Source organism: Hemitrygon akajei, chromosome 5 (assembly GCF_048418815.1).
Source record: "Hemitrygon akajei chromosome 5, sHemAka1.3, whole genome shotgun sequence".
NCBI classification, from domain to species: domain Eukaryota; kingdom Metazoa; phylum Chordata; class Chondrichthyes; order Myliobatiformes; family Dasyatidae; genus Hemitrygon; species Hemitrygon akajei.
Window position 1 is genome coordinate 115,378,170 of NC_133128.1, and position 15,315 is coordinate 115,393,484.

General features: G+C 49.5%; 1 protein-coding gene across 1 annotated transcript in view; it reads right to left on the reverse strand.

Moving 5' to 3' along the window:
• Positions 1-261: 261 nt before the first annotated feature.
• LOC140728077 (carboxy-terminal domain RNA polymerase II polypeptide A small phosphatase 1-like) overlaps positions 262-15,315 on the reverse strand; it is a 43,503-nt gene continuing 28,449 nt past the window's right edge. Inside the window, exons 3-7 of the mRNA XM_073046253.1 lie at positions 13,590-13,691; positions 12,243-12,299; positions 8,379-8,471; positions 6,401-6,586; positions 262-2,796 (exon numbers count right to left, since the gene is read on the reverse strand). Coding sequence (XP_072902354.1) covers positions 2,671-2,796; positions 6,401-6,586; positions 8,379-8,471; positions 12,243-12,299; positions 13,590-13,691 — 564 coding nt within the window. The 3' untranslated portion in view covers positions 262-2,670. The remainder of the gene's footprint in view (positions 2,797-6,400; positions 6,587-8,378; positions 8,472-12,242; positions 12,300-13,589; positions 13,692-15,315) is intronic.

Consider the following 15,315-nt stretch of genomic DNA (forward strand, 5'->3'; position numbering starts at 1 on the left):
CCATCCATCACCTAGTGTCACAATTATGTACATACAGTGTAGCAATTACTTTATAGGATAGCTTTTGTTTTTTTGTTTCTCATTCTGTTCTTTATGCTGCATCATTTCGTTCTCCTTTACACTCGTGTATTGAAGATTGACAATAAATACTCTTTAACTTTGCTTGCGCGTGTAAGGGGCCCTCGTTCTTCCCGCACCCCCCTTCCACCCACCTTGTTTGTACGTCACAGAATTAGCAGGAAACAAATCAGCAGACACTCATTATTGCTTTAAAGAAGCCTCTTTATTTTCAAAACACGAGAGAAAAAGGTAATTTGATCAAATGTAATCCCACCCACATCAAGTCAGACACCCAGGTATAAGACACCTCCAGGTATGCTGGTCACAGTGAACACGCTGGTGCAGTACAAAAATACTAACAAAAATATTATTCTAACTCCAATCTGCCATTGTATTCAAATCTTTAATTACATTTCTTATACAGTATATAAGCTCTATAAATATAGAGAAGGCACTTGAACAGTTTCGAGAGAGTTGTGCTTCAAGAATTATAGCAAAGGTTTGATACCCACCAAGGTAACTTCTATACCGGTAGAAATATTCCCAGCAAAAATCCTGGCTGGAAAAGCCAGGCTCCAGTGGTTAACTGGGGGGGTCGGAGAAGGGACCCTTTTTGTTTCAGATGGGGCAATGTCAAAGGGGCAAGGGGAGTGGGCCAGCTCTCTGCGGGGTTCAAGAATTGGGATGGGATCTCCTGGTCACTAGACTTGCAGTGCATAATGGAGGCAGAGAGTCTCAAGTCTTTTCTCTCCCCCCCTCTGGAAGTGCCGCTCTGATCAAATCTCGGGGTTCCAGCTCCGGCTGTCCCAACTCTGGTCCAGTCTCCCCCATCACACCCCCACCTCCTGGTCGTCAGGTTGCTCGGTTACGTTAACAGCCTCTCAGCACACACAGGTCAGGGCGCCCATTCAACCACGCAAGGCAGCACCGGCCCAGAACCTTCGGCCCGGAATTTGGGGTCTTACTGTGACAGGTCACTGACATTGGTGGGTCCCTTTCCCTTTACCCCCACCCACAGCAAATGGAGATCCCCATCACGGTGCAACCAAAACTGCAATCGACATTCAATCTTTGAAAAGTAATCCATCAATTCGCTCAGAACCAGAGCCCGCATAGCATCCTCTCACCATGAGGCACACACTTTCCCCCATAGCTACGTCACTCACTTACCTCATAGGTAACTCCGTTCCAGGTGGTGGTGGTGGAAAGAGTTTGTCCCCGCGACAAACACTGCCCTCCCTCCACTCCCAATACACAGAGCCTGCTCACCCCCACTGCAAGTGTAACAGGAGAGAGGGGTACAGGGGAAAACAGTTGGAGGTGAAACCGCAACTGGACGAGGAAAATGGCCAATCAAACATCGTGGAATCAGGCTAGTCAAGCCACTGAAAAGTTTCAACCAAACTATCCCCCCCACCCCCTTGTGTATCTGGCACTATAAACCTCACCCGCCCCTCACCACCCCAGGGCAGGAGACCAAACTTGCCTCCAACAGGAGGAGCACCTAGGTCCTGATGGGGGTGTGGTGGAAGGAACAGGGTTGGACCACCTTTCATGGTCTAATGGCTGAGCAGAACAGCAAGGCATGGGAGATGGGTGGGCAAAAGATGGCTGGATTCCTCTTGGAAGACATCAGTCACCCTGGAGTGGAAGGAGAGCCCCTGGACCACACTCGAGACAAAGTCTTACCGAGGTTGGCGGGGGCAGAGTCCGTCATAAAGGGCATCCTCCAGGACCACACACACCCCTTTGACCTTCGTTCACACCATCCAACACCCGGGTGTCTCAGACTCGCCATAGTGACAGACTATCCACGATGGTGAGCCACGTGCAGTGCGAGGGAACCAGAAGTCACAATAGGTTCCATACCCCCACCCCCGGTGCGGTGCCTGAGTGCGTGCAGAGGGAGAGGAGAGATCATAGAACACATCTGCATGGGAGGCTGGGGGGGAAGACAATTTCCTCTCCCTCTGGTTTCATCTGGCCCCCATCCCCCCACACCCCTAAAACCGGGTCCAATAAATTCAACCATGTTCAATCAGAAACTGTTTCCTTCACAATCTCTGCCTGTTCATTACGAGCTCTCTTTAAGAGATCATCTGTTGTGCCACAGTGGGAGTCATCACCACCTTGTTCTCCCTCACGGTGAGGATGACTTAGGGAAGAGGGTGGGGGGAGGAGAGGAGGCCTTTATGTGTGGGTACGTCCTCCTGCATTATCTCATCACCCCAAAACAAGGCCCTTTCCAGTGGCCGACAACTTGGGGGTGGAGTTCAAAGCAAGGAAAGAGTCCCGTCAACAGTTTCAGAAACTGCCCCCCCTCCTCTAACCCCCAAATTCAGCAGAAACATGGATCTTCTCCAAGGCTGAGGTGGGGCATTTGATGCCCTATTAAGTGCTTACGAGGGTCTGATAGTCCATTGTGCCCGGTTTACTCCCATTGGGGAGTGCAGTCATTAGAAAACTGCCACTCCTTCCCCAAGTAGAAGAGGCAGTGGGCTGGTGTGTGGAACGAGGGGTGGGCACACCTCGAGGAAGGTGGTGTGGAGGGTGAGGAGGTAATCGAAGGCGGGTCCAGCCGCCACCCCTCGGTCTCCGCTTGGCTCAGCGCTAGCTCGATTTGTGTTCTTGCAGCAATGCATAGATGTCCTCCTCCTTCGATAGTCTCTCGAAGAATGGGATGAGATCCAAAAGTTCCGTGTCAGACATGTCATCGAACCAGGAAGCAATGGGAACCTACCAGAGGGTGGAGGGAGACAGTGTGTTAGAAACTGGCAGGGGAAAGGAAGTCCTCACACTCGGGACCACTTAACTCTGACACGTCAACCATCCAGTTACCAAATGCCAGCCACTTCACTATCCCAATTCAGTTCTTCCAACATTGCCCATCCACAAGTCAAGGGAAAACGGTCGAAGCCCCTGGGTTGGCCTTTTCATTTATTTATAGATACAGTGCAGAACAGACCCTTCTGACCCAACCAGCCACAGCGTCCAGCAGCCCACCTACGCAATACTCGCCTATTCACAATGACCAATGAGCCGACTAACCCATACGCCTTTGGAACGCGGGTGGAAGCCCCCGCAGTCACGGGGAGAGCGTACAAACTCCTTACAGACAGCACCCGGAAGCTGGAGGCCCTCTGTTTGCGAACCCAGGCCAGCAGCTGGAGTTTGGAACCCTGGAGGCAGCCTATCCTGGGGTCGGAGGCCTGTCTGTGTAGAAGATTGGAGTTCGGTCCCCACTACTGTCTCTCAGGAGTGAGTTTCCTCCCACATTCCGAAGATGCTTGGGGTAGGAGGGGTTAGCAAACTGCATAGTTGTGTTGCTCATTAACACAAACATCTCAATTCACTGGATGTTTTGAAGTACATGTGATAAATACAAGAATGTGACTATTGTCACATGCACCAAGGTACAGAGAAATACACATTACAACTGCACACTGAATTATTACACAAGGAAAAGTGAATGGTAATCCATGTGTGCAGCCAAGAGTGATGGGGGAGACCTCAAATGAGTGACTTAGTCAGGAGTCTGACGCAGAGCCTACAGAAGTGAGGCAAAGTGGCATCACCTTCGTGGACCCTGTACAGCTTACAGAGGAGAAGGTGTTTGCTGTCCTGAGGTAAATCAGTGTGGATAAATCCCCAAGGCCTGACAAGTTGTTCCCACCAACCCTACAGAAGGCAAGTGCAGTGATTGCCCGGGCCCTAGCAGGGATACGTAGCATCCTTAGCGACAGGTGAGGTACTGGAGGATTGGTGGGTAGCTAATGTTCTTCTGTTTAAGCAAGACTCTAAACATAAACCAGGGAATTATAGGCTGGTGAGCCTGACATCAGTTGTGGGAAAGTTATTGGAAGGTATTCTAAGGGACCGGATATGAGTATTTGGATCGACATGGATTGATTAAGGATTGTCAGCATGGTTTTATGCATAGTACGTCACATCTAACCAATCTCATAGAGCTTTTCGGGGACGTTACCAGGAAAGTGGACGAAGGCAAGGTGATGGACGTTGTCTACATGGACTTTATTAAGACATTTGACAAGGTCCCACACAAGAGATTGGTCAAGAAGGTTCAGTCCCTCAGTGTTCAAAATGAGGAAGTAAATTGGATTAGATATTGGCTTTGTGGGAGAAGCCAGAGAAGGGTAGACTGGAGGCCTGTTACTAATGGAGTGTCGCAGAGATTGGTGCTGGGTCTGTTGTCGTATTTCATCAATGATCTGGATGATAACGTGGTTAATTGGATTAGCAAATTTGCAGATGACACTCAGATTGTAGCAGACAGCAAAGAAAGTTATCATGGCTTGCAGAGGGACCTGGATCAGCTGGAAAATGACAGATGGAATTGCATGCAGACAAGTGCAAGGTGTTACACTTCAGTGGGACCAACCAGGGTACGTCTTACATAGTGAAAGGTGGGGGTGCCGTGGAGTGTGGTAAGGCAAAAGGACCTGGGAAGAAAGGTTCATAATTCATTGAAAGTGGTTTCACAGGTAGAAAGCTTTTCATAGATCAAAGAATTGAGTAGTGGAGATGGGATGTAACGTTGAAGCTGGTGAGGCCTGGTTTGGAGTATTGTGTGCAGTTTTGGTCACCTACCGACCGGGAAGTTAACAATCAGGTGAAAGTGCACAGAGAAAATTTACAAGGATGTCGCTCGGACCGGAGGACCTGAATTATTAGGAAAAATTGAATAGGTTAGCACTTTATTCCTTAGAATGTAGAAGATTGAGGGGAGATTTGATAGAGGTATACAAAATCATGAGGGGTATAGATGGGGTAAATGCAAGCAGGCTTTTTTCACTGAGGTTGCATGGGACTACAACCAGAGGTCACGGGTTAAGGGTGAGCGGTGCAGTGTTTAAGGGGAAAATGAGGGAAAAATTCTTCACTCGGAGGGTTGTGAGAGTGTGGAATGAGCTGCCAACATCAGTGGTGAACACGAGCTTGATTTCAACATTTCAGCGAAGTTTGGATAGGGACATAGATGGCAGGGGTATGGAGGGCTGTGGTCATGGTGCAAATTGATGGGAGTAGGCAAGTTAACTGGAATAGATGGGCTGAAGGGCCTGATTCTGTGCTATACTTTTCTATGACTCTAAAAGATACAACAGAATGCAGAACAAATTGTTACCCCTACAAAGTGTAGTGCCAGCAGACAATGAGGTGCACGGCCACAACAAGGCAGGTTGTGAGGTCAAGAGTCACACTAGGGAACCATTTAAGTCCAAAAGCAGCTGGGTAGAAACTGTTATTTCACTTCCATCACCCTGATACGTCAAACTCCCAGGACAAGTGTGGAGGGATGGGATTAATGCAGATGAGTTTTAATGGATGAGGAGGTAAGTTCAAAGGAGATGTGAGGGGCATGTTGTTCTTAAACAAAGAGTGGTGGGTGCTTGGAATACACAGCCCGGGGCGGCGTTAGAGGCAGAAACATTCAGGATCTTTAACAGACATCTAAATGTGCACATGCTGGTGAGGGAGATGGAAGGATGTGGACATCGTGTAGGCGGAAGGGATTAGTTCAGTTGGCCATTTGATTATTAATTGAATTGGTTCAGCACAACACTGTGGGCTGAAGGGCCTGTTCCTGTGCTGTACCGTTCTATGTTCTACGCGTTCTGAGTGCCTGGAGTCCAGCTTGCACTGGCACACACTCCGTACATGTGACAGCAAAACAAATCACTGTTCAGTATCCACCTGACTGTTTTATTGTGATTTTCTTTGAAATTTAACAATTAATTGTCTGCTTGTATTTTAAGTAGGTCTTATACACATGTAAGAGTTTAGTGTATCCCCTAAAGGTTAAATTTGTATGATTCTAGAAAGTTCTGGAAGCTTCACTTGGAATTGCTTATTTGAATAGAAGTTTTCCGATTCTCTGACTCTTACCTGCAAACTCAGATGGGATTTTCCTTATCTATGTAGTGTAAGCAGAGCTGCTCCACGTTGGACGCCATCTTTGGTCTGGCTTTTTTCTTTTGCTTCTACCTCCCTTCACTAGTAGACCTGTTCATTCCCAACTCTATTTACACCTAGCAAAGCAACTGTGAAGCAACAGGTTTTGTGCCTTCTGAAAGAACCTTGGATTGAAACACCTGAATCCAACAGGACACAGTGGGGCCCAATGGCCTGCTTCCACGCTCTCCAATCCCTAATCCTCCTCAGAATTTGCTGGAACCCTGACTGGTGCGGTAGTCCTGCAGAAGCAGGTGGCGGGGGGGAATGGTTAACCCTGCGACAGTGGGTCACTGGAACGGGCGAGGTACCCCACCCCTGGAGAGGGAAGGGGTGGGAGGTGTCGAATGAGAAAGGGCAAGCCACACACCGCATTATTCGGGTGGAAGATGTACGACGCTGGCGAGTTGTCAACGATGATCAGTTTGTTGATGTCGCGCCCCAGCCGGCTGAGGTCCTTGACGTAGTTGCCCCGGTGGAAGACGCAGGACTCCCGGAAGAGGCGACAGCGGAAGGCACCCCACTTGTCTAGCAGGTCAGCCACGGGGTCCGCGTACTGCGGGAGGGGTGGGAGAAAGTAAACAGAGTCAAGGGTGGGGGAGGAGAAACACAGAGACAGCAGCAGCTGAACACACACAAGAGCAGTGAGGGACGCAGTTTAACAAACGAGAATGTAACCCGGGTCGAACACATCGATGGAATTATGAAGGTGGCATGCCCACAGCTATACCTAATTTGGAACTTGAGGAGATCCGACTAGCAAAGTTTGGAGGATGTACAGAGATCATTCAGACTGGTTGCAGCTCCGGCTGGTATGGAGACTCCTAGTCACGGGATCGGACAAAGCTACAGCGGGTTGTGAAGTCAGCCAGCTCCATCACAGGCACAGCCTTCCCCACCATGGATGTCATCTTATAAAAGCAATGCCTCAAGAAGGCAGCATTCAATACTAAGGACCCTCAACATGAGGCTGTGCCCTCTTGTCCTAGACCCCCCTCCATGGGAAACATCCTTTCCACATCACAAGGGAACGACTTCGAGACTGAAGGATGCCCATTTAGAACTGAGATGCAGAGAAATTACTTGTCGGGGGTGGTAAATCTGTGGAATTTGTTGCCACGAGCGGCAGTGGAGGCCAAGTCATTGGGTGTATTTAAGGCAGAGGTAGATAGGTTCCTGATTAGCCAGGGCATCAAAGGGTATGGGGAGAAGGCAGGGGAGTGGGGGTGACTGGAAGAATTGGATCAGCCCATGATTCAATGGCAGAGCAGACTCGATGGGCCGAATGGCCTACATCTGCTCCTATATCTTATGATCTTATCTACTCTGTCTAGATCTGTCAACATTCGAAAGGTTTCAACGAGATCCCCTGTCATCCTTCTAACTTCCAGCAAGTACAGACACTGCCTCACTATTTTGCTCTCCTTTTGCACTTTTGAAAAAATATATTTCTTGTTGTAACTTGCAGTAACTTTTTCTGTACTGCTGCCACAAAACCATGAATTCCATGACATATGTCAGTGATAATAAACTTGATTCTGACATCTCGATTGTGTACTCAATGAAGGCCAGAATCAGGCTTGTTATCATCGACATTTATTGTGAAATTTGTTGTTCTGTGTAAGACGTAAAGTTATTATTAAATATATAAATAATAAACAGTGCGAAAGAGATCTGTGAGGTAACGTTCATGGACCCACAGTTCAGAATGTTATGGTGAAGGAAAGAAGCTGTTCTTGACTCACTGAGTGAGGGCCTTTGGGCTCTTGCATAAGGGGGCACGTCCTGGATGGTGAGGGTTCCAAGTGATGGGACGTCATCTTCGTGAGGTACTGCCTCTTGATGATGTTCTCAATGGTGAAGTTTAGAAGAATGAGGGGTCGGGGGGCGGGTCTCACTGAAAGGCCTGGATTGAGCGGACATGGAGAGAGTGTAGGAGAGTCAAGATCATCACAATGGAGAGGCGTCCCATTAGAACAGAGAGGAGGAGGAACTTATTTTAACCAGAGGGAGGTGAACCTGTGGAATTCATTACCACAGACAGTTGTGGAGGGCACATTGCTTGATATACTTAAGGCACTGGTTGACATGTTCTTGATTGGTCGGGGGTTAAGGGTAACAGGGAGAATGTAGGTGAATGGGGTTGATAAACAAAATTCAATCATAAGTGAATGGCAGTGGATATTCGATGGGCTGAATGGTCTAATTCTACTCCTGCGTCTTACGGCAATAGAGTTCTCAGAATGGAACAAGTCCGAAATCTCCGATACAGCACCCCAGGAGACAGAAAGATATGGGAAAAGTGAGGGACACAGTCAGGGTGTTGAGGGGTTGAGGCAAAATCTCACCTTGGACAAACTCGCTGTGAACAGGACACACTCAAAGAGTTCACCCATTCGCCTCAAAAACTCATCCACATGAGGCCGCTTCAACACGTAGACCTGGAACAGAGAATACACTGGATAAGGGAGAGCAGAGGCTTATCACACAATGGCCAGGGGCCATTCGTCCCATCGGGTCCATGCTAGCAGTCTGCAAGATCACTCCAGCTGCTGCCACTCCGCGGAAAGTTCTTTCCTCTCTCATACGGACCCAGCCCAACGTCCCGGCACTCCCCACACAGTCTGACGTCTCACGTCCCGCTGTATCGCCCCTCCATCAGACCCCCTTACAAACTCCTCTGTCCCAGTCTGCCCTCGGAGCATTTCAGCATTTCCTCAAAGTAGAGGGGGAGAGGAGGGCAGAGGGAGGGGATTGAGAACAGGGGAGAGGAGGGACCTGAGGGAGGGAGGGCAGAGTGAGGAAGAAAAGGAGAAGAGAGAAAGGGCTGTGAGGGGAGGAAGGAGATTCAGGATCACAAGGTGACTGAGACTGACTGTTCAGTGAGTAATGGAAGAAGGAGGCTGCATTAGGATCATTGTCAAAAGAAACAGGCACCACCCAGTGTTGTGTATTTAATGTTTCAGTAATATTTGAGTAATACTGTAAATATATTGTTTGATTAAGCATCCTTGATGTTTACATATGTAAAAGTATGCGAATGGCACACGTCATTACTGCACAGCGCACGCCTCACTAAAGTGAAAATGAGTAGATGCGCATCTCCCGGGGCTCCAGTGCTTTTCTTTCAATTAGGTTCTGGAGTTACAAACGTAACTCCCGGCCACCATCCAACCTGTGGCCCATCCTTACAACTTCCTGGCACCTCCAGCCCATCCCAATCCTCGCCCCTCCCTGCTCTACCCAAATGGTGAAGAGGCTCGGGGAGGGAGCTCTCCTGCAGTAACCGGAAGGCGAGGGGCTGCTCCTGTTGGAATCTGGACCGGCTCCCGAGCCAAGTAGTCAAGGACAGGCCCGAGTTATACCAACAGCCTATCCTGGATTACTTGAACCAGGCCCACGGCCTTGTCTTGCCAGCAGCTCCACGCCTGTGGGTGGGTGGGGTGAGGAGCCCCTCCCCTCACTCTCAATGCTGTGCTTTCTTGAGGGGAGGCACCCCAGTAACCAAGACAAACACCAGCCCCCTCCAACCTGATGGCATGAATATCGATTCCACCAAACTAGAGTAATCTCTCCCCCCTCCCCCGCCACTCCTCCTCCTCTTTTTCTATTTCCCATTTCGGTTCCCCTCTCACCTGCCCATCACCTCCCTTTGGTGCCTACCTCCTTTTCTTTCATCCATGGCCCACTCTCCTATCAAATTCCTTATTCTTCAGCCCTTGCCCTTTTGCACCTATCACCTTCCCACCCACCTGGTCTCTCCTATCCCCTACCAGCTTGCTGATCCACGGCCTCTTCCTCTGCCACGGTGAGGCCACTCTCAGGTTGGAGGAGCAACACCTTGTATTCCGACTGGGTAGCCTCCAACCTGATGGCATGAACATCGATTTCTCAAACTCCTGGTATCTTTTTTCTTCTTTCCCCCTGCCCCTTCCTCCTCCTATGATTCCCCATTCTGGCCTCTTACCTCCTCTGCTCAGCAGCCTATTACCTCCCCCATGGTCCACCCTCCTCTCCAATAGATTCCTTCTTTTCTAGCGCTTTGCCTTTTCCACCCTTCACCTCCAAGCTTTTCCCTCCTTCCTCCCTCCCCCACCGACCAGGTCCCACCTCTCATCTCCTAGATTGTACTCCCCCCTGCCCCCACTGTCTTATTCTGGCATCTCCCCCTTCCCTTTCCATGCCCCATGAAGGGTCTCAACTTGAAACGTCAATGGTTTATTTCCCTCCATAGATGCTGCCTGACCTGCAGAGTTCCTCCGCATGTAAGACCATTTGTCATACGGACAGAATTAGGCCATTCAGCCCATCGAGCCTTTGCCACTATTCCATCATGGCTGATTTATTTTCCCTCTCAACCCCATTCACTGCCTTCTCCCCATAGCATTTGACATTCTTGCCAATCAAAGACCTATCAATCTCCTTTCCGTATCCTCAATGACTTGGCCTCCTCAGGCATCTGTGGCAATGAACTGCGGATTCACTATCCTCCAGCTAAAGAAATTCCTTATTGCTGCCCTAAAGGGTCGCCCTTCTGCTCGGAGGCTGTGCCCTCTGGTCGCAGACTCCCGCACTACGGGAAACATCCAGTCCAAGCCTTTCGGTATTCAGTAGAGACATTTGGTGTGTGCTCTCCACCCATTGGCTTCCTGCGTCGTCGAGCATTCGAGATTTCAGGCCCACCCTCCACCCCATTACAGCGTGGCAAGGCAGGTGGGGGTGAGCAGCACCTGGCTACATACCCCCAACTCCCCACAGCAAGTGCACTAAAAGCCAAGGCACGTTTGTTCACCCAGACCACGGCTTGGAGAGGGATACTGTCACTGCCCCACCCTGGGCACAAGCCACAACTTTACTCCTCAGAGCGTAGGAGATTCAAGGGTGATCTTATAGGAAATCATGAGGGGCACAGGTACAGCGAGTCTGTTTTTCCCAGGGTTGGGGAATCAGGAACCCGAGGGCAGAGGTTTAAAGAGAAAAGGGAGCGACTTAATAGGGTCTCCAAGGGGTAATTTCTTCACACAGAGGATGGTCGGTGTGGAACGAGCTGCCAGAGGAAGTAGATGGCGCAGATCCATTAACATTTAGAAGGTACTTGGACAGGAAAGGATTAGAGGGACATAGTCATAGGGCACCACAGCATAGAATCAGGCCTTTTGGCCCATCTAGTCAGTCTACCCACTCCCATTAACTACACCTGGACCATCGCCCTCCATTCCCCTCCCAGCCATGTACTTATCCAAACTTCTCTTAAATACTGTATTTGAGCCCACATCCGCCACTTCCACTGGACGTGTGCAAATGGGGCTAGCTTAGGCGGGAATCTGGGTTGGCATGGCCCAGTTGGGCTGAAGGCCTGCTTCCATGCTGTATCACTTGCCCCTCGGCGACGACCAAAGCTCACATCAAACACGGGGAGGGTGGGGCAGGGTGGGTAAAGAGGCCTCTGGAACGCATGGGCGAAGGGGGCTGAGATCGCAGACCCAGGACAGGAACAACACTCAGAGGTGACTGACTAGGACGCAGCACAGTGGGAAGGGGCTGGATCCAGTGGGATTCCGCAAACGGTAGTGAGTGTGAAGGGCCTTGAACCTCTGGAATTCTCTTCAGTGAGAGTGAATTGGAAGAGACCATATCCGCAGAGATTCTGTGCAGTGGGAGTGGGAAGGGGCTGGATCCAGTGGGATTCTGAGTACAGGGAGTAGGAAAGATTTGGATCCACTGGGATTCTGTGCTCAGAGAGTGGCTGGGAAGGGGCTGGATCCATTAATTAAAAGCTTAGCTTTATTTGTGATATGTACATACACCAAAACATACAGTGAAGTGTGTTGTTTGTATCGATTACCAGCATAGTCTGAGGATGTGCTGGGGGCAGCCCGCAAGTGTCGCCATGCTTTCAGTGCCAATACAGCATGCCCACAATGTACCAACCTTAACCCGTACACCTTTGGAAAGTGGCAGGAACCTGGAGGAACCCATGCCGTCACAGGGACCTTACAAGCAGTGGAAGGAGTTTCGCTGTAAAGTGACTGCACTAACCGCGACACTGCCATGCCGCCCGTACTGGGACTAAACAGGTGCTGTTTACTATCGGGTTACTCTAGCCTACTAACCACGCCCGACACCTGGCTGTATCCGATCCAAATGCCCGCAGAAGAGTGGGGAACGGACACTCGCTCCACTGCCTCTCTCGACACATCACACTCTCTCACCTGATGCGTGGTTCCGTCAATCTCCACCGGGATAATGAAGTCCGCATTGTTCACCGGCTGCAGGAGAAGCATATCGTCCAGTCAGACTCCAGTGAACAGTGCACCCCTACCCACCATCCCAGCCTGTTGGCACAGCCCCCACTACCCAATCTGTCCAGCACCATCCTACGGCCGACTGCAGTGACCGGGCGAGGACAAGATAAAGATTAGCTTTATTTGTCACATGTACAACAAAACTTACAGTGAAATGCATCGTCCTCAGCAAGCAAATCAGTAAAATGTGCTGGGGGCATATGTCACCACACTTCCAGCGCCCACAGCTAACTAACCCTAACCCACACATCCTTGGAACGGGGGACGAAACCCAAACGGTCACAGGGAGAACATACAAACTCCTTACGGACAGTGTTGGGAATCGCTAGTCTACTGTGCTGGCTTTGCCCCACAAGCTCGTTCTACCTCACAGTATGATGAATGCCAATCCCACACCTCAAATCATCTTTGTAACCCATTGCTAAATCCCTGGATCCCCAGCTCCCTAGAGAAAAACTGAGGGCCATGTGGGAGGGAAGGGTTAGCTTGATCTTGGAGTAGAACGCAGTACAGACCCTTCAGCCCACAATGCTATGCCAATCTTTTATCCTACTGTAAGATCAATTTAACCCTTCTCTCCTACATAGCCCTTCATTTCCTGCACATGCTTAAGAGTTTCTTAAACATTCCTAATATATATGTTTCTACCACCAGCCCTGGCAGGACATTCCACACACCCACCATTCTCAGTCCAAAAAACTTATCCCCTAAACTTTCCTCCAATCACCTCTAAATTACACCCCCTTGATTAAGCTATTTTTGCCAGAAAAGTTTCTGGTTGTCCATTTGATCTCTACTTATTATCATCTCACACACCGCTATCAAATAATCTCTCATCTTCCTTCATTCCTTAGAAATAAGAAAGCCCAGTCTGCTCAGCCTAAGCTCATAAGACATGCTCTCTGATCTAGGCAGCATCCTGGCAAATTTTTTCTAAAGCTTCCACATCCTTTCTATAGCGAGGCAACCAGAACTGAACACGATATTCCAAAGGTGGACTAAGCCAGAGTTTTGTAGAGTTGCAACATTACCTCACAGCTCTTGAACTTAATCCCTCAACTAATGAAAGCCAACACACCTTGTATCTTCTGAACCCCCTTATTAACTTGCATGCCGACTTTGTATAGGTCCTACGATGTGAACCCCAATGTCTACAGATGTGAACCCCAAGACCTCTCTGTCCCTCCACACTGCTGAGAACCCCGCCATTAACCCTTCAAGTTCGACTTTCCAAAATAAATCACTTTTACATACCTTGAACGAGCTGTGAACTAACGTTTCATCCAAGTCGATCACCACGCACTTCTTCCCAGTGTCCTGAACTTTCACCTCAGGGAGAAGGTGTTTCACCGCAGACTGTACATGCAGGGACAAGAGAGAGACATAACAGTGATCCAAACCATAGAAGGGTGTACAACAACACGTTCGAATCGGATGCATCACCTCTTGGTACAGCAGCTGCTCTACACGTGACCATAAGAAACTGCACAGTTTTGGAGACAGCTCAGCATATCACAGGAACCAGTCTCCCATCCATACACTCCGTCTATACCCATTCTCTCTCCTCTCCGGACAGAAGAGACAAAAAACCTGAAAGCACATACCACCAGGCTCACGCAGAGTTTCTGTCCCACTGTTATAAGACTAATTAACAATCCCTCAACCTCATTATGTCCTTGCACCTTATTGTCTGCCTGCACTGCATTTCTCTGTAACTCTTAACACTTTATTCTGTGCTCTGTTATTGTTTTCCCTTGTACTACCTCAACACACAGACACGATGAAATGATCTGTGTAGGTGGCATGCAAAATTGTTCACTGGACCATGTCACATGTGACAGTAATCAACCAATTTATCATTTTCTTCAAACCCTTCCGCTACCTAACCCTTCCCTGCTGCACTCTTCTGGGTCCGCTTCATTGCTCTAGCCTCCCAATCATCCCCGATTTGATCAGCAGCAGCTGTGCCTTCAACCCTAAGCTTTGGGTACCATCTCCTCTCCTCTCGTCCCTGTCTCTGCACCTTCCCCTCCATATTCCCACCATCCTCCTCCACCCCCACCTCCGCCCCTCTCCCACTACTCCACACACTCAGTCTTCAAAACCACCCCTCTTTGCTAAAGTCCTGGTGACTTCCCCCCTTCTGACCCTCCTGGTGCCAGCTTCACGCCTTTCAGACAATTCTGGAGGCTGTAGAACATAAACAAAACAGATCCTGCAGATACTGGAAATCCACAGCAACACACACAAAATGTCGGAGGAACTCAGCAGGCCAGGCAGCATCCATGAAAATGAGTAAACAGTCAATGTTTCCGGCTGAGACTTTTCATTGGGAGCGGAGAGGAAGGGGGAAGATGCCAGAACAAAAAGGTGGGGGGAGGGGAAGGAGGACGAGCTGGAGGGTGGAAGGTGAAGCCGGGTACGTGGGAAAGGTGAAGGGCTGGAGAAGAAGGGATCTGACGGGAGAGGAGAGTGGACCATGGGGGAAAGGGAAGGAAGGAGGGGGCCAGGTCGAGACGATAGGCAGGTGAGGAAAGAGGCCAGAGTGGTGAGTAAAAGGATGAAGGGGAGGAAAAAAGAAAAAAAAAAGAGGAAAAAAATACCTGAAAGAGAAATTGATATTCATGCCATTAGGTTGGAGGCCAGATAGACAGAATATGAGGTGCTGCTACTCCCCCCGAGAGAGGCCTCATCTTGGCTGGAACGATATGTCAGGATGGTAACAGGGATTGTAATTGAAAAGATTGGCCACCAGCAAATTCCACTTTTGTGGATGGAGCGAAGGTAACGCACAAAGCAGTCCTCCAGTCTACGTCAGCTCTCATCAATGTAGAGGCCACGTTGGGAGCACCAGATACAGTAGGTGACCCCCAACAGGTTCGCAGGACCATTTGGGGCCCTGAATGGAGGTGTAGCACTTGTTCTGCTGCAAGGATAAGTGCCAGGAGGGAGATTAGTGGGGAGGGACAAATGGACAAGG